General features: G+C 46.9%; 2 protein-coding genes across 8 annotated transcripts in view; both read left to right on the forward strand.

The window, feature by feature from the left end:
* SEPTIN6 (septin 6) overlaps positions 1-24,938 on the forward strand; it is a 32,104-nt gene extending 7,166 nt beyond the window's left edge. Inside the window, exons 3-11 of one of the 7 annotated variants that reach the window (XM_049828197.1) lie at positions 7,364-7,559; positions 8,665-8,851; positions 9,090-9,251; positions 15,078-15,174; positions 15,439-15,607; positions 16,107-16,239; positions 16,917-17,107; positions 19,063-19,106; positions 22,784-24,938. In XM_049828197.1, coding sequence (XP_049684154.1) covers positions 7,364-7,559; positions 8,665-8,851; positions 9,090-9,251; positions 15,078-15,174; positions 15,439-15,607; positions 16,107-16,239; positions 16,917-17,107; positions 19,063-19,066 — 1,139 coding nt within the window. In that variant the 3' untranslated portion in view covers positions 19,067-19,106; positions 22,784-24,938. Of the gene's footprint in view, positions 1-7,363; positions 7,560-8,664; positions 8,852-9,089; positions 9,252-15,077; positions 15,175-15,438; positions 15,608-16,106; positions 16,240-16,916; positions 17,108-19,062; positions 19,107-21,621 lie in introns of all 7 variants that reach the window. The other 6 variants (XM_049828196.1, XM_049828190.1, XM_049828191.1 and 3 more) reach the window with 6 other exon arrangements.
* STEEP1 (STING1 ER exit protein 1) overlaps positions 1-25,842 on the forward strand; it is a 58,785-nt gene that overhangs the window by 7,365 nt on the left and 25,578 nt on the right. The gene's annotated exons all lie outside the window — the stretch shown is intronic.

The raw sequence follows: 25,842 nt of genomic DNA on the forward strand, positions 1-25,842 counted from the left end.
TCCCAGGCTTTTATGATGATCTTTATTTTCCTAGTATGTTTGAATTAAATGTTTTTAAAAGAAAATAGGTACTCATGCCAGAAAACTTTGTTCTGAGGTCTTGTTTGGTTAGGTATTGAATTATTATAATTATTTTAACAAAATACCAGTCATGCTCCTCTTAAATCACTAAAAGCTATTTTTTTTCTCCTCCCTTCTGTGCATACTTGAATTAAAATAGTGTCTGGCCAAGCCTTAGCTGATCAGACAATCATCCAAGCTGCCATGTGGTAAGGATCTCAGCTGGGGTCTGGCGCTGTAGTAGGACTTGGTGTCTGTCCCTGCAGCGTCTGCCCGTCTCACAGGTCTTCCCCAGGGTTAGGATCCCAAATGGTCCCTCCTCCTCGGCGCTCCTAGGTAACAGAAGTGAAGTCTTGTATGGCTTTGGTACAGTAGTTTGGTAAGGTGGATAAGAAAATTAATAATAGGGAATTAATAGTTGTCTGATAGGACAATTAGTTTGTTTTACTGATGCCAGTGCCCTGCCGCTGGGAGCAAGAGGTTATTGTGTGGCCATGGCTGCTCGGAATAAGCCCTGTCTGCAGATGCTCCCAGCCGTGCCTGGCATGACAGAGGGGAGAGCTGCAGCTGTGGATACCTCCTGGGGACTCAGCTGGTGGCCAGATCTGCACCTGCACAAAGGTTGTCTGTCCCCTCCCATGAGAGATCCAGCTTGTGGTATGGACCTGGTGTTTGCCCAGGACAGGGTTAAATCTGAGACAAGAGTAGTAGGTCAAGGAGAGGGGAGCTGAGCCCTGCTAAATGGAGCTGAGAGGAAAACTTTCCCTGACAGTGGCATTCGTGTGAGATGATAAACTTTGCTGACAAGTGGAGGTCACTGTCAGGCTGAGTGGCTAGGTGATTCCACAGTACGTGAATGTGATATGACCTGGTGAAACTCTTGTCCCAAAGACTGAAGCCTTGAAGTATTTCCTTTTGCACTTACCGAGCTGCTGTGTTTTTCTTCTACGAGTTATAGGTGTAGCAGTGGATGCCTCCTGTGGTTATATGTTCACTTTGATGTGTGGAGAGGAGTTGAATGCTTCTGCTTTCCTCTTTGCAGGACAGGAATGGAATGCATTAATCGCGTGTTGATCTGAATAACAAGGACTTGCCCAGATCAGTATGCATTAATTATTAATGTCAGTCTTTTATGAATAGTAATAACACAGACATAGTCAGTCTTGAAATAAAGAAACTTTGTAGAAAAAATCAGTAAGTTTCATTAGAAAAAGATCTACAAATCTTGAGTTGAGGAGGTCAGGCTTTAAAATGTCTTTTGAGAGTTGTCTGGTGCCTCTGTTAACTTGTGGTAACAAAGTTAAACTTTTAAACATCCCAGAGAAAGAAAACAAAAAGTCCCAGAGTCCATCTGTAACTTATTCTGTTGGGTCTCACTTGTACAGCAGGAGTTTGGGGTGAAAAATTGAAAGAACAGGGAGAAAATGAGGATTGGAGCCAATAAAACAACAAATAGATGAACTGATCCCATAGTCAGGCCACTAAGCGTGATGGAAAGGCACTTCATTGCCTCCATTTTTCAGCTGTGTGTGTCGTCTGTTGGAGGAAAAATCCAATGACAATTTTGCTCTGCACCATACTGGATCTGAGCCACCGATTCCTCCAGCTCCTGGTGGAGGAGCCAAGGAAAGCTTCAGAAATTGCTCTCAGCAGCACGTCCAGAGTGGAGCAATTTTTAGCTCTTCTCATGCTGAAAGCTATCTCCCCTTTGAGACTAGAGCCAAAGATAGAATAAATGAGCAAACCTCTCATAAGAAGGTAGGGGTTGCGGATGGTTTCTCTGGTATTTTGTTCCTCAGCACAACCACTTTCTTCCTAAAGCTTCCATGTTAAAATGTTAGTTCCCTCTTAATTCAGTGCAAAGGCTGGAGAAGTATTTAACAGCTGAGACCTTCTGTGCTGACTGTATTTCTCAGTGAGATGGGGGAAAGAAAGAGGAAGAATAGGCGGATATTTTTTAATGTAAACTTCCTCAGTTTTGTCCAGGGTAGATTATAGTTGCATTAGACTAGTATCCCCTTATAAGCAGGAGTTTCCCTCTTCCTCTCTCCTAGGATTTGCAGGGGATATGTTCTAACCAGCCTATTCAGTGCAATGTGAAACAGCTATATTGTGGCAGGAATACCTTCTCTTTTCCCAGGGGCTGTACCCCAACTGCTTGAGGTCTCCAAACGAATGAGCCCCTTGGAGTGTGTGAGCTCTCGCTGGCTGGGGAGGGAAGGGTTGTGCACAGGTTTCCTCGTGCAGGGCTGCCGTCTGCTTTCCAGCAGGCAGCTTTCTCTGGGGTGATGAGCTGTACAGCCTGGAAGATGCCCAGTGGTTGTTTTTGTGGTCACTGGTGCAACCAGCTGAGGAGAGAACAGGGTTTCCTCAACCAAAAAGCCGTCGATCTCCTCAGCCCTCTTCTGCCTGCTCACCACTGACACCCTGGGGCGGACGGCAGTGGCGGGAGCCAGGTAGTCCTCTGAGGTGCTTCAGCATCTTTTGTGAGCCCGTGTTGCTCCTTTTGCTCCTGCAGCCCAGCCTTTGCCTTGTGACGGGTGAATTGTGTGGTGTCTCTGAACCTCTGTCGGATGAAAAGAACTATTTTTTCCTCTCTCCATGAGAGATGGCCTTATCAGGCTGATCTGCCTCAGGGCTTGTCTCAACAAACCTGCTACATTGGATTAGCTCCCATTTCTTCACATGAAAGGGCTGTGCATGTGTATACGTTTTCTTTAGGATTGAATTATTTGATATCTGGAGCCACGGTTGTTAATCTCATGAAGGACAGGTGTTGCTCTCTCATGAAAGGGTGCTCTTGTGAAAGCTGCTCCATGCCTTTGAACAGAGAAATATTCCAAGGGCTCCTCTGTCCTCCCACAGAGTTGATTGAGGATGATAGGACTGGGGCCTCTTAAATCCTGAGTGATGTGGAGAAAGGGGCCAGTGAGCAGTTGTTTGTTGTTTCACTTAACATGTACTAGGGAAAAGCAAATTAAATTGTCAGCCACAAAAAAGGAGGTACAACTTTTGTGGTGTATAATTCAGCTTACTGCTGCGAGGTGCTTAGGATGCCAAAATTTCTGTGCAAGGATGAAGCCACGAAGATGAACTCAGCACAAAGATACCAATTTTGGTTTGGGAAGCTGGGAGCTTCCTAAGGAAGAAGCATTTGCTGTGGGCGCAGCTTCTTCTGTTCCTCCACCTTAGTTGCTGGCTAGTGTCAGAAATGGATATGGTAGCACCTCACCTCCACCTCTCACCTCATCTCCATCTTGCCCAGAGTAGCTGGTGTTGGGTAGCCCTTGTGTTGCTTGCCTGCACAGTATGACATGTCATTTGCAGTACCGATGTCTGGATCACTCGCTCCTTGCGGCACTGGTGCTTGCTGTCTTTTGGCATGGGCTCTGCCTGGTCACCAGCTGGAGAGCCCCAGAGAGTGTGAGCAACGTCCTGCCCAGGCAACACTGGAAGGGCAGTCTGGTTCCAGAGCAGAGGATTTCTGTGGAGTAGCTGAAGGGAGGTGAGTGGGTCTTGTCCCAGCTGTGTTTTTGCAAGTGGTGCCACTGCTCTGTCAATGATGGATTTGATGAACCGTTTCCGTAGACCGCTGAAGACGCTGCGTGCATGTGCAGTTGGAGCAGGGAGCGTGTCTCAGGAGACGGCAAGGAGGTGTGGGGAGCCCGGCACAGCGTCTCTAGCCTGGCAGGCTGTTGGGTGTTAACTGTGGATGCTGCCTTCTGGGCGCTGGTGTAAGGTTGCTGCATGTCCAGAGCCTGACCGATGTGGTGTCTCTTGCCATTTTTTTTTTTTTTCACATCTGAAAATCGACAGACTTAACAGCTAAAATCCATCCCATGATGAAAGGCACAATGCTACACCTTTTCAGTAGCTGTCAGAGCTTCTGATGCAGAAGTCTAACAGTAAAGGTCACCCTCCCTGCCCTGTCCTCCCCACAGCGCTTTGTCAGTCCTGCTTCAGGAGAGCAGACCACTGCCGAGTTGCGTAATCCTTAAGTACGGTTTTGGAGATGAAATCACATGTGTGCCTATAAGCCTGACATCAGGAAATAATCTCCCTGCCAAGGACTCCTCTTAGTTTGCATACACCGCTGCTTTTTCCACAGTAATTCTGCCTCCCTTAATCCCCATTCATCGTTTCTGCTTTTTGGAGAAGATTCCAGCGCTGTCGGCTGGAACAAGCACAGACTACTTGTCCTTTTCATCAGACCATCTGTTCCATCTGGACTCCTGTCCTTACAAGAAGCAGTTGGCACCATTTACATCTTCCAGCCAGCAGAAAGTTGCCTCTGTGTGAGGCAGAAACTCCCAGGAGATTCAGAAATCCTCCCTTCTGTCATTTTGCCCTTCAAAGTAGCACTGCTCCCTAGCTCTGTTCATATTTAACACAGCAAAGCACATTATTAGCATCTTCAATCTTTTGCCATCTCATGTCGCTCCACCAGTGTTAACGTCGTGTTTCTTTTAGCTGAGGTGGTCATTCCTCTCTCCTCCATCCTCCTTTTCCCTGGCAGGCTTTAATGCCATGCCATGTAAGTGGGGTTACACAGTGTGGGGATGGGTGTATCTGCTGGCTGAATGTCATTTCTGATGTGCAGACTTCACATTTAATGTGCTGTGTTAGTGGCTGGGTGTTTTGTGTTTTAAACATGAAGTTGTAGGTGTTTGGATGGGCAACTCCCACCTATGGAAAAATGCAGTACCAGTTCAAATATTCCCCTTCCAGAAGGAAAACCTCAGCGTGTAAATTTGAAGTTGCCTTTGCTGGCCCTGTGTAGCTGGCATGAGATGGAGTATAAAACCATGTTCTGTCTTAAATATTTGCCTGCGTCAATTATGCACTTCTCCTGGCCCCTCTGACAGTTAAAGTCACTCCTGCTGAAAACAACACATTAGACTGATTAAAAGTAGACAATGATTAGCAGGTTCAGGATGTGTTTAAACAGTAATCTTGGCCTCACATGAACACCTTTTGCAGGGAGGCAGAAATGAGAGGTGGCTTACAGGGTGTTCTGTCTGCCCAAAGCCAATGTGATTTACACACGACCTTGTGTATCCACAGCTCCCTGCCCTGGTCACTGCTGCTGCTCCCCTGTCACCCTGTCCTGCAGCGCTGGAAGCTTGAGGGACAGAGTGCTGGATCCAAGCCTGCTCCGGGGCCCGCCAGGCTGTGGGACAGAGAACGTGGGGCAGCGGCACAGGAGGAGACTTTGCCAGGCTGGTGTGTGGGTGATGCTCTTGCACCCCAGGGCTGACAAGCTCCCCTGTTCCGAGACATCCCGTTGGGGATCCTGGCATTTGCAGGCAAGCAGCCAACTCCCTGCTCTGTCCCACCCATCCCTTGGCAGGGGCTCTGGAAATGCTGCAGCCTTCTCAGGCTGTTTAGATTTTGGTTTTTTTTTTTTTACACTGCTGTTTTCCTGGAATCCCTGAGAAAGGCCTGGCAGGTTGTGTAGGCTGTCTGCTGTTAACTCTAAAAATCCCCGTCCAAACCGTGCCAATGCTCTGGTCTGCTGTGCTTTGTGCACCTGCTCCCCATTTGGGGCAAACAATACCCCAAAAGCCCAGACTGTTTTGATTCCAAGTCAATGCAGGGCTTGCTGTGATCAGCCATGAGTCTTCTGGATGGTCCAGCTCATTCTTACAGCCACAGAGAGAACCTTGTGCTTTGCTGGTCCCCCTCCCTCCTTTCTGCCGGTGCGCTCTGGTCAGCAGCGTTGTAGATACAGCTGATGCAATGATGTAGCACAAGGGGCTGCAGCAGTGCCAGCTCCTGGTGCTGACTTCTCCCCTTCGGATTGCAAATGAGATTGGAGCAAAGAGCAACTGGACTTGTGGCTGTTCTGGCTATAATTGGCATCAGTCAGTGATGGAGCGCAAGCTCTTAGCTGGCTCCCAGGCAGCTCTGCAGCTCAAGGTGTACATTGACTTTCAAATGTTAATGAATCTTGCTGCCTCTGGAAAGATACTTGATACACGATCCTGGCAATCAGAGACCGCTCAGTTCCCACAGCAGTGGATGTTTGCCCTGCCTGCCATGTACTTCAGCCTGGAGTGAGAGAAGTCCTTTCTAGGGCCAAGAGAGGAATTTGGCTGCTTGCAGGGGTGAGGCTCTGACATTTGGATGGGGGAGGATGGGGAGGAGTTTCCCCTTGTTGAATTGGGCATTTCATGCAAGTTTGGATCTGTTGCAGAGCTCTAAACCTACAAAAATAAGAAGCTCTTTTCTTCTGAGCAGAGTAGGAAAATGATGAAGTTGTCTTGCTTGGGAGCTGAGGGCTCGGGGAGGGAAGGGAAGGCTGCTTCAACCAGACAGTCTCCCTGTGGTCCCACAGCAGGCTGGAGGAGCAGCCTTCGCAGTGGGTGGGTTTCGGCCAGCTCCTCAAGTTTCAGCAAAAGCCAGCTGGGCAGCTCAGAAATCGCTGTTTCCCCAAAACACAACAGCCCTCACAGGGCAACAAACCAGACTGCTTACGGGTGTAGCACAAAGTCTTTGAGCTTGGAAAGCTGGCTCCATTGTCAGAGCATGGTAAGGCAGGCTGCCCTATGGAATGAGTGTGTGGAGGGATTTGTTTTGTTCTTCCTGGGATGTATCTAAACCAAATTTAAGACTGGCCTCTGGGATTTGTCTCTTCCTTCCAGTCAAGGAAATAGTTCCCTGTTGATAGATGGAATCCAAATAGCAGTTCAATGCTGCAGAACTTTCTGAAGCAGATTTTGGACTATTGTATAGCTTGTGTAGCCTCTAAGGTATGGTAACCAGATATTACAGAAAATGTCCCCTTCCAGTCTAGAAGGCTGATGTCTCAACTCAGTCTGTTGTGGGTACAAGAAACCAGCCACACAACTTGCTGTAGGACTGGAACCAACTCACAGTGTTTCTGCATGGAAGAAGGCTATTTCAGTGGCTGCTTATTAGACACGTATTGATCTGGAGCATCTTTTTTTGGAAATGGCAATGAGACCAATTCCCCTTCCCACTTTTTAATGAAAACAGCATCTTCTGTAGTGTATTTGTGGGTTTACGCAGGATCTGAATGATGCTTTCCGCTTTGCCTTTTCAACTCTTCCTTTTCATCTCTATTTTCTAACGATATTAATGGCCATTAGACTGTGAAATGTAATTTGCCTGGAATACAGACCTCCCATTGTACATGGCTTTCTGCTTGCCAGACGATCCCTTTGGAGCATGAGATCTGCTTTCATCTGCTACAATTTCACCCCTGTTAATGTTTGGAAGCTGAAAGGCCAAGCCATATTAATATTCAACAGAACATTTAAACTCTCTTTTTCTCCAATAGGGGAAACTGGCCTTGGTAAATCCACCCTCATGGACACACTTTTCAACACCAAGTTTGAAGGTGACCCAGCATCTCACTCACAGCCTGGGGTCCAGCTGAAATCCAATACCTACGACCTGCAGGAGAGCAACGTCAACCTCAAACTGACTATTGTGAGCACAGTAGGCTTTGGGGATCAGATCAACAAAGAGGACAGGTGAGTGAAGGGGTAGAGAGGCTGTATCATGACCTGTTTTTCTCATCCAAGGTCTCTCCCTGTGCCCTAGTTGGGCCAGACTGTGCTGTAAAGTTTTCCTCCTTCCTTCTTACTGGTTGTCTGTGTCATCTCTTTGGGATGCGACAGGTAGATGAGAGGACAGAGGCTGTGGTGCGTCAGCACTGCTCCAGCTATCAAAGCAGCTTTTTTCATGCTGTCAGAGCGATATCTGGCCTGCTGGCAGCCTTCTGCCCAAATTCATCTGGTGGGGAGAGCGGAGAGCTCCAAGGCACCTGTGCTTGTTTCCTTGTGCTGTGCTGAACGCAAGCTACTGACCAAACCACTAGCGTGGGTTAGTGACCACTAGGCTTAACAGCCACTTCTGGCAGGGCTCTTCCACGTTGCCAAAGGAGGCACGATAAATGTGCAGTGAGATACCCTGGGGAAGCATCTCTGGCAGCTCACACCCCAGCGTGGCTGAAGCATGGCAGTTAAGGGGTGTGCGATTCCACCAGACCATCTCCAAGGTGCATCTTCCCAGAGTCATTGCTGATGAGTTTTGCTTTGTTGTAAATCTGTTAGATTTTCTTTTTAGTTTTGTTTGAGATGCACTGATGTCCTTTACATTGTGAGTCTGACAGGCTCTGTATTTCAGATGGCCTTGCAAGGGAATTGCAGGGATTTCCTGCCCCAGAGCGCTGGGCTAAGGTAGCACTGAATGGAGATGTGTCTTCCATCTGCAGGACTCGGGGCTGTGAGAGCAGCAAGCAGTTATGCACTGCTGCAAACGAGCCTACATTATCATTGCTTTTAAAAGTCTCTCACCTTCACGTTTCAAAGTATGAGAGTCTGCTTTCCCTCAAGAGGATGGTGTGTCTCCTGTCCTCTGCTGAATCTCCAGTACTGTGTTTGTCAAACAGGCTGCTACAGTCTGATGTAGGACCACATCTCCTTGACAGCAGTGCAACTTTAAAATTTCTTAGGGGTGGATTGGTCTTGGGAAGTGAATCTAACAAGCAGCTTGTTTCTTAGAAGCAAGCAAAGGAGCACTGTCTGTTTACCTCTCTTATTGCGTAATTCTTTTTTTTTTTTCCTTTCACCAAAGCTATAAGCCCATCGTTGAGTTCATTGATGCTCAGTTTGAAGCCTACCTGCAAGAAGAACTGAAGATAAAAAGGGTCTTGCACAATTACCATGACACCCGGATCCACGCTTGCTTGTACTTCATTGCTCCAACAGGCCACTCGCTGAAATCCCTGGACTTGGTAACAATGAAGAAGCTTGACAGCAAGGTAGGCGTGTTTAACTCTTACTGGGCAGGTTCGCCATGTGCATGGTGGAAAGGCTGCTGCTTTTCCAGAGCACATCTCCCCACCTTGAATAGCCCTTACGCTAGTGCAGATGACTAGGTTGCCAGATAAATCCTGTAGATTTATTGAGCACTTTTAAGTTTTTGTAAGTTGTATTGCAGACTTGGGAAAACTCCCCGGCGCAAAGCTGAGAGCTTCTTAACACTCTGTTCCTTTCTAGGTGAACATCATTCCCATAATTGCCAAATCTGATGCCATTTCCAAGAGTGAGCTGACCAAATTTAAAATTAAAATCACAAGTGAACTGGTCAGTAACGGGGTTCAGATCTACCAGTTCCCAACAGACGATGAATCTGTGGCGGAGATAAATGGGACAATGAATGTAAGTGGTTCCTCCTCTCCCAGTGCTGTCACTGTAGGGGTTGGTGGCCCATATTGGGGTGCTTCTTAATCCACTTTCCTTTTTATTTTGTGTCTTAAAACCAGAGGATTTCACATGGATCCCATGCTTGCAGCGTCATCCTAGGCTAGCAGAACCTTGTGGTAGGCTACTGCCTCTCTGGTGGGCTTTTTTAGTCAGAAAACAGACTTTTAACCCCTTCCTTGTCCTAATGCGTATCTGTTGAGGGACATGTGGAAAATTGGACAGATGCCTGTCTGTGCAGGGCAAGGACAGTCCTGGGTTATGAATTAATCAGATGGGTATTACCCATCTGGTGTGACGGGCAGGCTGCCTACAGACATGCACCTCTCTGCTCCTTGCCCTGTGTTTTTTGCACCAAACAGTTTTGCTCTCCTGGGCTGATGTTTTCTGGAAAGCCCTGCCCCCATGGGTGTCTCCTCTTGCCTCTGGCTGTCCTTGCAGCATTGCCCCTTCACCTGGCTGGCTCTGGGACTCCTGTCTGCGCTGAGGTGCTGTTTTATTATTGATCAGGTTACTTAGCTAGGTTCTTGGTCTGGTTTGGCCTTTTGGCTCTGGTGCTGTTGGCCAGAATGGATGCACAAGGGGATACAACGAGGCTGGTTAAAGCAGTGACTTCCCATGAGCTACATCCAGCCAAGTGCTGATGTGAGAAATAAAACACAAGAGTGGGACCAGAGGCCCATCCAGCCCTTCTCTTCCCTAAACATCTGCTTTTGGTCACTTTTGGAGTATACAAGAAGAGGGGGAATGTATATGATGCTTCACTTCCCCCAGATACTTCCTCAGCATTTAACCCCGTTCAGCTCAAGGATTTCTCTAGATTTCTGTCCCTCGCATCACCTGATACGCCCCCCATCAGCGAACTTCCAGGATCCTGTGGCAAGGAGTTACACAGCTTAACCAGCAACGTGTGAAAAACAGTACACAACTTGGGCCAAACATGTCTTGAGGTGCCTGCAGGCACGCGCTCTGGCATTTCCAGCATTGTGGGTGCCTGTCTGTGGCTCCCTGAAGACAGAGCAAGCTGCCCCTTGGCCCCTCTGGCAGCGCATCCTGACCATGCTCCTGTTTTCCAGAAGGCTTTTTACAGGAAAGCAACTAGGGGAAGCTGCTTGCTTAACGGCTGTTGATGAAGTACAGGTCTAGCTGACATGCTTTTGTGTCATCTCTTGATCTAACATTAACAGTTGTAGAGTGTTGTGGAGAGGCCTGAAAGAAACATGAAGTTTGTCCTAACGTAAGAGCTGTCAGTGGTGGTTTCCTGGTCAGAGTAGTTTTGTGATGGCATCGTTCTCAGTTCTTAGTGCTCTGTGTAGGATTACAGTTACTCCTGGAAATGAAGATACAACATCACTCCGTCCTCAAGGAACCAGAGGTGTGATGACAAGGGGAGAAGTCCTCCCCCCTTGGCCATTCTGAGGGTGGAGGTAAACCTCTGGTCATCTTTCCTTTCAGCCATTTACATGTCTCCTGGGAGGGAATTGCTGTCTCGGGTCATAGACATTCTAGGTTGTGTCAGCTGCTGCACAGAGAGATCAACTCTTTAAATCCTCCATTAAACTGATATAAATCGTAATTACCAGCTTTATGGGGACTAAGCAGGCCAGAATCTGAATCTGATCAAGGCAATTTTGCAGACCTGGAAAACTTGCATCCAAATACTGATTTTATTAGCAATGTAAGACAGATATCTTGCGCTTCGGGTCAGGAGATGAGCTTGTGGAGGGATTGAGACCAGTAAAAGAGCCAGGATGGGTTGATTTAGGTTTGTGACTTAAAGTGCCATTTTAGTCATGTTTAAAATTGAGGAATGGGAACCTTTGATTTAAATCAGTTGCTTTAACCTTTGTGTTTGTACTTCTCTACAGAAAGCTTCATTGTCTTTGCCTGTTACAGATCAACATCTTTGAAAGGTTATAAATGCAGTCTTCGTGCTTAAGTAGTGCTTCTTGCTGACCAGCAGCTTCTCTGGATTGGTTACTTTTCTTTTTTAATTACAGAGAAAATTGAGACTGGTCTTTTGATTACTTAGCGTTTTGCTTATTACCTCCATTAGTTGTCTTTTGCATGAAAAGTAAAAATTAGGCTTTAAAATATGCAAACTCACTATTTCATATGCATTTTACTTTATTATATCCACTTGTGTTGGATGCATTAGGCATCTTTTTCCAGAGTATTTTGCATTCCCAATTGGCTTACTAAACAGAGAAAATATTGCCTGATCTGGCGGGAATTGGTTAACTGAAGGACTTAAAATCTGTGCCATCATGATCAGAAACAAAAGTATTTAACCATGAACAAAAGCGTCAAGTGAAGTATTTAGAAAATAATCAGATTAAACACATCTTCAGAACAAGATGCTTGATTTTCGTTGAAACTGATTTGGTCTTTTGAGAATCCCACCAAGCATATATTTACAATTTCAGAGAAGACACTGTCTAAAATCCTTTAGGTCTCTTCCCATCTGGATTTTATTCTTAAATCAAATAAGAAAAACAAGCTCTCCTATTCTTTCAACTCCCTATTGGCTTTTCCAATTTGAATGAATTAGTCTAATTACTGAAGAAAATATTCTCCCTGCACCTGCTAGTTAAATGAAACTACATGCAGCTACATGAGCTGTCCCACATGGTAGGAGCTGGAACTTCCTTGCTGATGGAAGAAGGAAATCACCAGCACTTTTTCCCTGTCAAAGACAGCAGCCAAACAGTTGGTACCAGTGGAGGAAGTGACTCTGCTGTTGAGGGTAACTGGGCTTGAGGACGGCTGAGGTTCAGGCTGTGCCTGTGTGGCCATAGCATGGTGTTTCTCCCACTGTCTCAGGTTGTTCCTCTAGCTCCCATCGCTTGCTTTGTCCCTTGGAAATCCCCTTACTTCACTCTCCCGGAGATCTGGATAGGAAGCAAACAAAAAGCTTTAACAGCTGTCAGAGAAGCTGACCATGGGATGTTCCTCACGGACAGTCTCAAGAAGCCAACAGGGAGGTCTGGAAGCTCTCACCCAGAAGTGGCAGGATGGGAAGAGGAGACAAGTGAGCAGCTCTGGTGGGCTGTGGAGGAGAGGGTCACCAGTGGGAAGCACATTGCCACTAGCGAACATTCGCTTGATCCTCTGTCCTGGAGGGGGAGTGGCTGGCCTGAAACCTCAAGTGCCACAGAACTGTGGTGGCTTTTCCTCTGGAAATAGCACTGTGTAGACCTGCAGAGGAGGCTGTAGCTTCTGTGGGGTTTAGTACCTGGGGCGTTCCAGAGTTTCCAGCAGTTGGCCACAGGTACAGACCAGTTCCAGTACATCCCATAGTGAGGAGCCTGACCTGCAGTAGGTGAAGAGCCCACCCAGTGCCCGGCACTAGCCAGCATATCCCTGTGGTGTGATGTCTCCGGTTCCTCCCAGAGCAGCCGAAGGTGGCATGTGGCCCTTGCTCAGCCCTGGGGTCTCTGCTTGCCCTCTCTCCTGTCAGGCTGCCTGACAGTGGCTGCACAACGGGATGCCACGGGACGTGCAAGGCCTGTTTGCAGCCAGTGGAGAGGCAGTGACCTGCTCCACAGGGACCATTGATGAGTCTTCTTGGCTCTGTTTGCAGAAGCATTTGTGGATAGTGCGTGGCCTGTCTTGAAGTCAGAAAAACAACAGCTTGTAGAAACGAGGCAGCAAATTATTCCCTTGAAAGCTGGCTAGGGGAGTTTCCCTCATGTTGCGGTATGGAGGCTGTTCAGCTGAGGCAGCTTTGTTTCCTTCCCCTCCAGTGTTTTGTATCCTCTGTCCTTTGCGATTAGACGGTCTTCTGCTGAAAATCAGAATCCTTCAACCTGGGAGACGCCTTTCCTCTTTCTGCTGCTTGGCCTCTCCCACAGGGAACTTACTGGGCGCAGAGCAGGCACAGCTCCATGCTGGCCTGTGTCCTTCCAGGCGCTGGCATGTCAGTATGATTGCAAAGGTAACTTGGCGTGGAGAGTGACCCAGGAGGCCCCAGTGCACAGAGCCTCTGCATGGCCCAGGGTGGCCCCATCAGACTGACCACCAGCCCCACTTACTCTGCGTGTCCCATGCGAGAGCTGGGAGGCCAAGGAATAAAGGCTGAAGAGCCCATCTTTGTGAGTGCTTGCAGGCAGTTTTGCTGTATTTGCAGTTTGACTGTATAAGCCACACTCTGAAAGCAGAAAACATCATCTCTGAAATACTTCGCTTGTACCAGCTGTCATGAACTTGTCCAAGTTTTCAGATAACCTGTGGTATTAAAACTTCACAACCTGCTCTTGAGAGCAATCCAGGGTCGCTGATCTTCCATATAGTTGGCTTCGTGGGGCCCTTTTAATTGGCCAGAACTCAGTGCACTTCAGAAGCTCTAGCTAACAAACGTCACTGCACAAAACTCAGCAGAAGGGGTGGGTGCAGGGAGCTGGCAACTTTATTTTTAAGTGCTGAAACCTTGTGCTTGACTTCTTTGCAGCTTGGCAGAATGTAGTACAGTTACCAGGAGCAAGCAGAGGTGGGGAGGGATCTTGCTTATTGCACAACAGATAAATGCAGCAAAGTATGATAGCAGTGTCTGGGGGGGTTTGCTTGGCTGCTTGAGTCTGAGGAATGAGGGGAGTGTAAGGTGAAGTCTTCTGAGCCTAGAGAGGTGTTGGGAGTTGTTTCTGTTCCAACTCTGCTGAGCTTGCACTGGGTGAGTCTCTTAGTCTCTCCGCAGAAGACAAAAAGTACCTTCTTTACTAAGAAGTGACTATTTTTTATTTCTGAATTTTTGAAAAGCAAATCCCTCTTGTTCTTAGTCAGCCTTCAGGTACTTGTAACAACTGTACTCTGTGGAGTGTGTGTCTGAGCTTTAAGAGCATAACAAGGCACAGCTGAGCTAGCGGTACAGCTCTGCTGTGCTGTGCCCAGGATCCCTCCTCATGGGTGTGATCCCTGGATTTGGCCTCCTTTGTCCTCTAGCTATGCAGCCATCTAGCAGTGGCTGCATGTAGCATCAACATCATGAGGATTTTATAAAGCCATTGGCACTCCTTTGGGTTTCTCAGAACCAGTTTTGATAAAGACGTGCTGTGGAATTTGGGAAGGGGGGAAGCTGAGGATGAGCCCCAACACAGCCGCAGGAAGCGTGAGGCACTATGGAGTGTTAGCAGGGGGCAGGCTCGGCACAGCCCCAGGGAATGCAGAGTCCTTCCCAGCTCAGCCTGGGGCAGACCCCAGGGCACACATGGATGCGGAGGCTGACTCAGTGCAGGGACCTGTTCAGCCCTTCCTCACCAGGGCCGAAGCAAGCAGGGGGGAAAGAGCTGTTACTCTGGTTGTGAAGGAGGGACTTCGGTCTCATGATCCGATAGGGCGAGTTGTCTTGTGCTCCAGTATGAGCTGAGGGAGTGGTGGGGGGATAAAATCAAGAAGGCTCCAAGACCTCTTTTATTGCTTCTGTGCTTGTGCAGATGTTCTCTCCTCAGCCACGGCAAGCCCCCAGGACAGCACCGCAGTCACAGCCGCGCAGCGCATTGTTCGAGCTGTCGTTCTGATGCTAGTCTTGCACTGGCTCATCTCACCTGAGACCTTGTGGCTGGGAGGATCAGCCAGGTAGAGGATGTAGAGTGGTAGCACTAACAAGGTTTTGAAAAAGGACCTTTCCTTTTTCCCCCCTTGTCTTGGGCTAGTGGCCAGTGACTAGACTCCCCGAGATTAGCGTGTGCATAATGACTGTCTTGCTCAGTGGCTGTGCTAATATCTGTGTGCTGACAAGTCAGCCAGAGATGAGAGGGACTAACATGGCTATCATTAAATGTGTTCCAGGCCCACTTGCCGTTTGCAGTGATCGGAAGCACGGAGGAACTGAAAATAGGAAACAAAATGATGAAAGCTCGTCAGTACCCCTGGGGCACAGTGCAGGGTGAGTTAAGCCCTGGGATTTTCGTGGCACGAATGGTGACACTTCTGCCAGCAGGCAGAGGGCTCTCATAAGAGGAGCAAGGGCCTGCTGGACTTACATCTCACTGGGAATTGTCCTTTTTTAAATCCTTGTGTCAGGCTTATAGTGACAGTTTTCTCTGCTCGGAAGGGCTGTTAAACCTATTGGAGGAGTAGACAGGTAGGGAATGTGGGAAGACACCTTTGTTTCTGCCCCCATCTTACTCCTTATCATGTCTTCTTACAGTGGAGAATGAAGCTCACTGCGACTTTGTGAAGCTGCGGGAGATGCTGATCCGCGTGAACATGGAAGACCTTCGCGAACAGACCCACACGCGCCACTATGAGTTGTACCGGCGATGTAAACTGGAAGAGATGGGTTTCAAGGACACCGATCCAGACAGCAAACCCTTCAGGTGGGAACCCTGGAGGAGACAGGAGAGCTCAAGAGAGGCATTGTTGGATGCGCTGCGCTTGTGTGTGTATGTGTGTGTCCTTGAGAGAGCATGTAAAGAGCCAATGCTGCAAGAAAACCTGCCAGGTCAGATAAATCCAGACTTCAGCAAAGGTGCTGGCTGAGTGAGAGAAGGTGAAAACACAGAGACCGTGTGCAGAATTGACTGTGAAACTGCAAGTATAGGAGTAGAAATGTGTGTGCTGCAGGGATACAGCAGTGTCCCTCTGAACTAGTTTTTGTTGCCAGCTGGGCTCTTTGAATTGCCCAGCATTCAATGTACATGAAAGTGCAATAGGTTACAGACCTCAAAAATGGTTGGATGAAGACAATCTTGGGCACACATGGGTGGGTGAGTAGCAAATGTGCTGTGGGAAAGCAATATTCCTGGTGAGGGCCTGATTTCAGAGGCTCAGGGGAAGCAGACTGTCCCAAGTCATATCACTGGACTTTCTTTTTAGCTTACAAGAAACTTATGAAGCCAAAAGAAATGAGTTTCTGGGGGAATTGCAGAAAAAGGAAGAGGCAATGAGGCAAATGTTTGTCCAGAGGGTCAAGGAGAAAGAAGCGGAGCTGAAGGAGGCTGAAAAAGAGGTGAAGACTGCAGTACTTGTCTCTTCATGGTTGTGTCTCTTGATAGATCCACTTCCAAGTAGGTAGCTGCTGCCAAAGCACTTTCTGCAGAGTGTGGTTGAGGACTTTCTTATCAAGAAGCCTAAAGTTTAACCTGGGGTCATGGGGACATTAAGGTGTTCATCCTGTAGGACAAAACTAGATCATAGCGCTTGTACTGTACAACCTACTGCATCATGAAAGTCCCGTAGTCTTGATTCTGATGGAGAGTTGCAGTGTAGCAAAACTCGAGGAGAGAAACAGCCCCTGATATAAGCTTGTTATATAAAAAATATGTCCTTACAACTTCCTTAGGATTGTGAAAAATCCATTTATTTACTGACCTTTAGAGAAAAAAAAGGCAGAGACCCCTGGAAATGGATTAAAATATTTTTATGATTATACTCTTTCAATCCCCTACTGTTAGTCTGTGCAGTGGTGCCTCACTGGAACAGTGCCTGGTTTGTAAGTTGTTGTGGAAGGAGACTGTTCCCTGCCCTTTGTCTATGCAGTGTCAGCTCAGGGGGCTAAAAATGATGTAGAGACCAACGGAGACTTGCAGGATCAGATCTCATGGGATCCTTCCATCTTCGTTTTTTTCCTGTGAACAGAATATCTGGTAGCACTGGGTCCTGCTCACCTCTCTCCTTTCCCTCTAGCTGCACGAAAAGTTTGATCGCCTGAAGAAGTTACATCAGGATGAAAAAAAGAAGCTAGAGGATAAGAAGAAGTCTCTGGATGATGAAGTAAATGCATTTAAACAAAGGAAGACAGCAGCTGAATTGCTCCAATCTCAGGCTCAGCAGGCTGGAGGATCGCAAACTCTTAAAAGAGATAAGGAAAGAAAAAAGTAAGTTGCTGACCCGGTGGTATTTGCTTTTTGGTAATGGTTCTTCTTTACTATTTTTCTGGGTGTTCTTCTCTCTCTCCCAACCTAGCCAGTTCTTATCAGGGGAAGGTTTGCAGCCAGATTTAATCTCTAGTAAGGCTGAGCAGTAGCTGGAAGCATTTTACCTTTAGCTGTCATCCTGAAGAGCAGGGAGCAGTGCTAACCTCCCTCATTGCTTGCTGACAGCATGGGAGAGGATGGAGAGATTCCCAGTTCCTCCCTTGGTCTGTCAGTGCTTGTAATGAAGTGGAAAAATACTGGCTGCCAAGGCTAGGCTGTGGGTAGCAGGGATGTCCCACTACCCGCAGAGAGGAGCATGTCCTGTCTCAGGTTCTTATTTGTTTAGGTTGGGAAAAAGCTTATAGTGTCGAAATTATTCAGGGAGACTAATAGTCTTGAATTCTGGAGTCTGCAAAATGTAAGGCTGCAAAATGAGGGGACAGGTCATAGCTCTTTGTTAGTGCTAGCACTCTTGTCCAGCCCTAAATCAGCTTTTTGCCCTCCACAGAAACAGTGAGAGATACTGCATGGCTTTAGCAGGAGTTCCTGATGCCAGGGACTGGTGTGACTGTATCCAGCCCCTCGTCAGGGTCCTATGATCTGGGCCGTTGGCAGGGCCGTTGGCAGTGCCCATGCCAGGCTCCTAATGCTCTGCCGTTGCTCAGGAGCAACCAGCTGTACAGCTGAAACAGTTCTCCTGGTTAACCTAGCAATGAGCAGTTCCTTTTCTTCTCATTGTGGTACGTTGCCTGAAATGGAGTGCTGTGCCACCTTAGCGTGTGTACAAAGAGCGGTGCACAGATAAACAAGGGTCCGGTTTCTATGCCACTGCCATAATCTCCTCTTTGCACATCCCTGGGGCAAATCCAGAGTAAATCTTGCCTGCACTATGCAATCTTAAATACATGGAGAAATGTTGTTAATACAAACAATATGGCACACGCCCGAAGAGCTGACAGGTCTGTTTGTCAGGGAGAATAGCCCTTGACTGTTAAGCTTGGAATCAAGTGAGACAAGAGAGGAAAAACCCAATAACCAGAATGAGATCCTGGTTCAGTCTTTTTAGTTTTGAGCTGGAGCTGCTTCAATGTCAACATTCTTTTGCGATGAGCAATTAGTGCTGCCCTTTTCTCGCTTGTCCGTTCCTTTTTCTACTGTATATTTTGATTTGCTCTTTTGAATTACCTTCAGGGGCTTTTAATATCTTTTTATACTGAGGAACCTGAGACTGACTGGGGACAGACATCTCTCCCCAGCCTGGACTGTGTGAGGACTACACAACTGAGTTCTTTTGTGCCTAGAGCCCTCAGACACCTGCACACTGAGGACTGCAGACTTCAGCCCTGAGATCAGTCAGGGTCAGGAACGCAGAAAAGGGAGATGACATGCCTATAGTATGAGCAATTAGTCACTGTGGCCCAAGTCACACTCTTGTTCCTAGAAGCAGTTCTGATCTCAGAAGAGCTCCTTGACACCAAGCGCATTCATATGGAAAAGCATTGGTACCTCTGTCAGTTAAGGACACAGAAAGGCACAGAAAACTCCATGAAAGAGATAGGTCAGTGCTTGAGTAAGGCTTGGGAAGATATTAGGAGGCTTCTCTCTCCTCCAGGAAAATAGCTGTGTTAGAAATAGTGCTGCTTTTTTTACTCTGTAACTTCTCCAATTGTCCTTAATAATTCATTTCAGTACTTAGATTATAAATATCTCTTAACAATCCATGAATTTCACAAGCTGTAGCTTAATTGTATCTTGTTTACTAGTGGCTGGTAGTACACTAGCCTTTTTCTTTCACAGGTCACTCTTTTAAACCCAAGCTCTGTAATTTGCACTAATCATTGACTTGGTTTCTTTGTTGTTGTTGTTGTTACATCATTATCATCATTATTAGCTCTTACGTGTATGCTGTTTTACAGTTAGCTGCTGTTTGGCTGCATGGTGCATGAGGCACATTGTCCTGGTAAGCGTCATTAACTAATACAGACCTCACAGTGGGATCAGTTACAGTTCCTAAAAAAGCAGATCCTGTGCAAGTCGAGAAGCCTCTAAGTGTTATCTCTGCCTTTCTCTGCTTTCACCCTTACTATACATGCTCTACCAGTCTCTCCCTACATATGCAGTTGTAGAAAAAGGATGCAATGAAGTTTGTCTAAAGATTCTGCAAAGTAAAATGCAGAGAGACTCAGTATTAGGACATGAAATGTAGAGAAATAGGGATTAGGTTCTCTGCCTTTTAGACCTTCCCAGCACTTTGGTGGCTCCATTTTCTTTATTCTGTCGCCCTTAGAAATAAATTAACGTAGGCCATGTTGATACTATGGCAACAATTGCTATGGAGATGCGCTGATGATAGAACTAGCTAGCCATGAGAATGTCTTTTCCCCTTGTCCTCCTTCCCTCCCACCCCCGCACCGTCCCCCCAAGTTGTAGTGTTAACTTGCAGGTGAAGGTAGATGCAAGACTAGTTTCTATCCCTCTCTTCACATACTAACAGATGGTAAAATCTGCCAGACCTAGAGCTTTCCCTTTCCCAAAGCACCAGAGAATCACCAAACTGCGTGTGTGTGTGTGTGTGTGTGTGTATGTATGAGGGGGCATTAAAGAAGCTACTGGCAAGTAACCAAACCAATATTCACCTGCTGACCGATTATAGTTGATTGCCCAAAACTGCAAGAAGTGATGGGCTGAGCATTTAGCAGATAAGGCTCTGAAGATAAACTGAGAGACTTTACGACATTTTTAAGTTAGATGGGTCACCCATGGATTGGAGGTTCAGGTGTAGCAGACAGACACAGACCCACACGCCTGGGAGCCGTGCCAAGTGCGCCCATGGTTAGGGTAAGGCTAGTGGTAGAAGAGAGCTGTATTCCAGGTGTGTCCCGAAAGCCAACCCGTGCACTTTGACCCTGAATAAGCCCAGCGTCCGAGCTTCTGAGGAGTTTTGCCAAGGCGTGGAGAGTTCCCACTGGGGCAGGGACCTGTCAGTGGTGTTATGCTGTGAGTCTGCTCTGCTCCAGTTGCTGTGGCTCTGTCCAGAGTGTCTCTGCCTTCATGTGAGCAGGGATGTAAGGTGGCCACATAGTCACGGGCAGGCTTGTGGAACAGATAAGGTTGCCTGAAAAGGTTAACAAACCTGGCCATAAGCAAGTGTCTGCAGTGCAAAATGCCAGGAGGTATTGTAAAATGAAGGCTCATTTAAACAAAGATGTGTAAGAAATGCACCTGCCTGGCAGGAGAGCAGCATCCTCATTAGGGTTATTGGTTAAACTGCTCATGACAATGGTCTACTCATAGCTAGGTTGAGTGTGTTTAATTGAGCCTTTTTAATTTGCTGTTGATTCTCTGGTGAGAGGAAAAAGAAAGCTCACACAGGAATGTCTTGCTTCTTGACAGAGCAGTGATACTTATTACCCAAGGCAAGAGTGACAGCACCCCAGGCTAAGGTGGGCAGGTCTCTCAGAGAAGCGACCTGTTGGTACAGCACCACTTAACTATAAAACACCCTAAAAAACTCAGCCTCGAGTCCACACTTCCCTGCAGACAAAGCTAGGATTTCCATTCTCTCCAGGATACAGTCCAAACTAACTTAACAGTCTGCCCTTAAATGAGGAAAAGCTGATTCCAGGATTCCTTCCCTCTTAGCTCCACCAAGGGAAATGGAAAAGCAAGTAAACATTACGCTGTCAGTGAGAGGCATTTGAATTTAATTTCAATGGGACATTCCACTTAACAGAAGAGCTTCAGAAGGGTCTTGCACTGACTCGAACTGGAGCTTGCAGTCGTCTTGAGCAGTCTGGTTGAATGAATGTCTCTGCTGCCAACGGTAACTGTAAAACAATAAAAAGAACAATTCTCTGCTTATCAGGCTCTGAATGTGGAAAAATAAGCTCAAAGAATAACAGTGTTCATTCTGGTGCTGAGCACGAAGGCACGGCTAAAGTGCAGTTTGAGTGAACATTACTGATTTTTGTTGGTTTTGGATTGCTTTTGGCAGTCCTCATAACTGTACGCTGTTGTGTGCTGAGCTTTGAATCAAATGAAGCTCTTTATTCCCACTATACAAACGCAGACAGTGCCTTTTTCAATGGGCATTTGTCCTTGCTAAATTAAATATGTATATATGGTACTTTTCCAGAATTCAAAAAAATACTCTCCATATTGATCCATAAAGTATTGCACGGCTCCACTGTTTTGCACGGACACAGACAAGTCACAGTTGATGAGTCCTGTAGCTTGCAAAACTGTGAAAGGATTGTTTTAGAAAATAAATTTGATTCATCCCACTGCTGAGTGTGCGTGCGTGTGTATGCATGTGTGTGTCTGCATAAAGCACGTTTTGTAATCAAATTAAACCTTATTAACACTTAGCAACATTTCTTTTGTGTGTGTGTGTGCTAGGAAACATTTATATTCTTATTTTGTTTTTTGTTATTAATCCATAAAACCATTAATCTGCCTTTTTCTTTCATTTTCAGTTCGGGTTTCCTGTAGAACCTTTCCCTTCACACCAGAAGCCAATGCCCCCACATTCAGTTAACACGCGGCTATGCCATTGTGCCTGTTTGCTCACCTTTACTCATTGCTCCCTTCCTGCGCTCACCATTTTGTTTTAAGCAAGAGTCCGCACCCTTGGCTGTTCTGGGTTATGATTGTTCTTGTGAAGAACTCGGCAATAGCCTACGTGGAACTGGCAAGAGATGCTCATTGCTGATACCTCTTCCCCTCTGGGCAATAGCAGCTGCCGAGTGCTCGTAGGGCTAGCGTCCCCTCTTCTCAGTTGCTTGGCTTTTTGCCTCTCCCTCCGTTTTGTGCGAGGGCTGCATGGTAAGAGAGCGCGGCTGCTTGGTGGTGTGCATCTAGCTCCTGTCCTGGGACTGCTGTGAATGCAACCCGAGGCTGCCGTGAGGTGGGACGTGCTGTCTCAAGAGACCGGCTGCCCTCTCCCCTTTTTAATTGGCTGTATCTAACCCTTCATTACCCCCTTCTGTGCTGCCGTGTGTGACTCAAATAATTTTAAAGGACTTTTTGCAAAACTTGACACCCTCACAGGCATGGGCCTGACTCCAGACCTCTAGTCCCCAGGCTTGGGGGATTCTCAAACTTGGATCCACGGTTTGCAACTAAGTGTTCTCTGAATGCTGCAGGGGTCACGAAGGATCTCTTGCCTTGTCTCCCTCTCAGTGTGCTGGCCTGGATGCACATCCTGGATCCAATCTCAGGGAAAGCTGGTCACCTTGCTGTACATATCAGTGTTTGTGAAGAAAGACGATGATGTTTCTTTGACTTTCTTCTCAGTGATTCCAACAATTTCTGGTTTTAATGCAAAAAGTATTACTTTTATTTTTTTTAATTTGGCATCTGTTAAGAAGTGTACAGGTGCTGGCAGGTTGCTTCTTATATTTTCTATTCAGCAAAAGGCTTGTTTTACTGCAAGATTTGCACTAAAAAGGAGGGTGTTTTGCTCACTGGGCCCAGGAGTTCACTCTGGCCAGGTGCAACTGTGGTTTGCCTGCAGGTGTCTTCTCTGTGTATTTCTGGATGACTTTTGTTTTTAAATAAAGACTTCATCAGACAGTGAATTCTGGTTAACATTTACTACTTTTGTTTTTTTTGTTTTCTCTTGCCCTTCTTTTACAGTAACCCATGGCTCTGTACTGAGTAATTACCCCTGAATACAATGAGCTGGAATGGACCTTCATTTACTTGTTAAATCGGAGGGTCTAATAAAACGTGACAGCATTTCAGCTGTGACCTTTCCATGGTGTTACCCTTGCTCTCTCCTATATCCTCACTGTGATTCTGTCTTTGCTATGTACTGGTGGTTATTGCTTTTATTAAACAATGTAAAATTAGTCCTAACAAGGTTTTGGATGCTGCAACTTTAAATACTACAATAATTTTTTTCTCTACAATTAATGGATTCCCCTTTCTCCTGGTCCCTCTCCACCCAGATGAATAAGGGATGTGGAAATAAGTTCTGTGAGTTATTTTTGCTGGCAAAGTAACAACGCAGTTTAAATGTATTTATTGGTGACGTTAAAATGACAACACCACCTTAGTTTAATTATCGCATAGTTGAGAGATAAAAAACTCTTTTCTCTTTATTCTTGGTGTCATTTTTGTGGCATCATCTATCTTTTTTTATTTGCTTTTATTTTTTCTTTTGCTAATTCATGCTGCCTGAAGACTAGCATGTAATCCTCATTTCCATTTCAGACTTGCTTGTTGTGACCCTGATCCTTCAGTCGCACTGTGTGCAGGCTAAGTTCTCTGTAGGTGGGTGAATCCACACGTCCTGACCCTGCTGAAAGGTCAGGATGCATGCTGCCAAATAGTTTCAACAAAAACCCTTCCAGTCCTGGGTTTCTGGAAGATAAGCATGCCTCAGACCTAGCCATGCTAGGTAATGCTGGTTTTAGTGCGAGCTGCTGCTGAGAATTTAATAGAAAGGTAGCCTGCATGATGCTAAAGCCTCATGAACAGTTTCTGCATACAACGTGTTGGTCTGGCTCGCTGCTCACAGCAGCAGCAAACCTTATGCAGTAACTCAGATCAAACGATAGTCTGGCCTCCATTTCCGGCAATCAAAGCAGTTAAAACTCTTGATTGCAATGTATTTTCTCAGGTATTCTGTTTCACCATAAATACAATTTTATTTCCCATAAAAGTCTTTGACTGTTTTGTGGTTTGTTTTGTTGTTTGTTATTTTTTAAGCAAGTTAAAATAATTTGAGTATTTACCTCTTCCTCTACTGTCGAATGTCGGCCTGCTCCTCAAACCAGTCAGTATCGGTCTGTCAGTGATTTCCAGATTATCTGCTAAAAGAACTTATTTAATGTGGCTTTTTTTTTTTTTTTTTAACTATACTGCAGGTCACTGGCTGTTCTTCCTGACCATTTGCCTTATTAGAATGTCATTTAAAATTATGTAGAGTCTTTTTAAAGACTAAAGAAAAAAGGGTTTTTTTTACTTGTGTGATTTCCTTGAAGTACTTGAGGTACCCCAAGGTTCCATCTCTCCTGTCAGCTGTTTTCACGTTGCATCTCTTTTTCCTGCTTTTTGAATGTCTTTCTCTTTTTTGCTAATCTTCTGTTTTTTTCTCTTTTTTTCCCTTTTCTCTCTCTGTAGCTTTTTTTAATCTGTCTTCGCCAGCTGCACTGGGTCTGAGGGAGAAGACTGCCACTTCTAGAAGAGTTTAAGGGTCTTATGTCTGGGGAGGGGGGGGGGGACAAATCTTCAGTGTTAGTGTCTTGGAAAGAAGCTCTTTTACTGACTTGCATGGTACCTAAAATTGAAGTGTCTTGTGATTTGTGTGACAAGACAGGGTAATACGGGGGAACTGATTGTTTACCTGGAATTTTGAAGAGCAACAGACAAGTGATGTTTGGACTAACGATGTAGCGAATACATTTTCAAACATTGTTATGGGCATATTTTTTTTCTAATTTTGTCTTTAATAATATAAATGTCATGGGCTTCCATGAGGTGTGAAGCCTAAGGAATATTTTCAGTATGCTGTTGTTTGGTTGGTTTTGGAAACCGTGCATTCAGAGTCAAAGGAAATACAAACATGGTGCAATTTGCTCTGTTGGCAGCCACGAAATATTTAACAAAGAAATAAAGTAAGAAGAACTGTGTGTTTTCACTGGTGTCCTCCTGTGTCCCCCCAGCTTATTAAACAAGCTCCATCAGCTGGTGGATGTGGGTCGAGTGGTACTTTTTTTTTTTCTTCCCAACTAAACCTCCTCTTGTTCTTTAAAGTTAGAAAAAAGCCAGCGGTGTCAGGAGGGGGAGGTGATGCTGACAGCTGGTGTAACAATAACAACAGTGATCCACGCAGATTCTCCGTGAGTAGGGTGCAGTGTCCTTAGAGCGTGCTGGAGCCAGCCCTCGCACTTCTCGCTCGTCCGTCCTGCCCTGGTCTGCTCACTGCATGCTTTTCCGAGCTCCGATCTTCTCTCCCCATTCCTGGTTTTGTTTCCTTTTTACACATGGAAGCGCGCGAGAACTGCACCGAGTTACGTATTTGCGCGACTGAACGTTGAAGAACCGGCGCTGTTTAGCTTGATACCTTTCTAACTTTAATGTAAATTTTAAATAAAAAAAATACGAAAGCCTGCCTGCGTGCTGTCGTGTTGGCGGCTCGGGCCCGCGGCTGAGGGAACTCGCGCCCCAAGGCGAGCCCTGCTGGGGGTCAGCCAGCGGCTGGGCCTGCTCTCTCAGAAGACCGTTGGGTGGTCGCTGAGGAGAAAAAAACCCAAAACCCAAAAAAAGGCGCGTTTTGGGGCGGGTGTGCGGTTTTGAGGGCGGTTTTCCTCACCTCCCGGGCAGAATCATCCCCGCGGTCCCGGTAACGGCAGCTCCGCACCCAGCGTTACGCGACCGGGGGGGGGGGTGGGGGGCTTGGGCTGTGGCGAGCCCCGCCGAGAGACACCCCCACGCCACCCCCGGGCCTTCGGTGAGGGGCGAGGAAAGGCCTCGGGCTCCTCCAACCCGGTGCCGGTCGGGGGGGACCCGCAGGAGCGGCGCCCAGAGCCGGTCCTACGGGCCGCCGGTGCCGCCGCCGCCGCCTCCTCTTGGCGGGCTTTGCCCCGCGGCGGCCGCCAGAGGGCGCGCGGAGCTGAGGCGGGCGGGCCGTCTCGCGGCGTCTCGCGCGCTCGTGACGCGCGGCCACGTGACGCGGCGCCGGCCGGGCC

The sequence above is a fragment of the Accipiter gentilis genome, chromosome 24, assembly GCF_929443795.1.
Source record: "Accipiter gentilis chromosome 24, bAccGen1.1, whole genome shotgun sequence".
Classification (NCBI taxonomy): Eukaryota; Metazoa; Chordata; class Aves; order Accipitriformes; family Accipitridae; genus Astur; species Astur gentilis.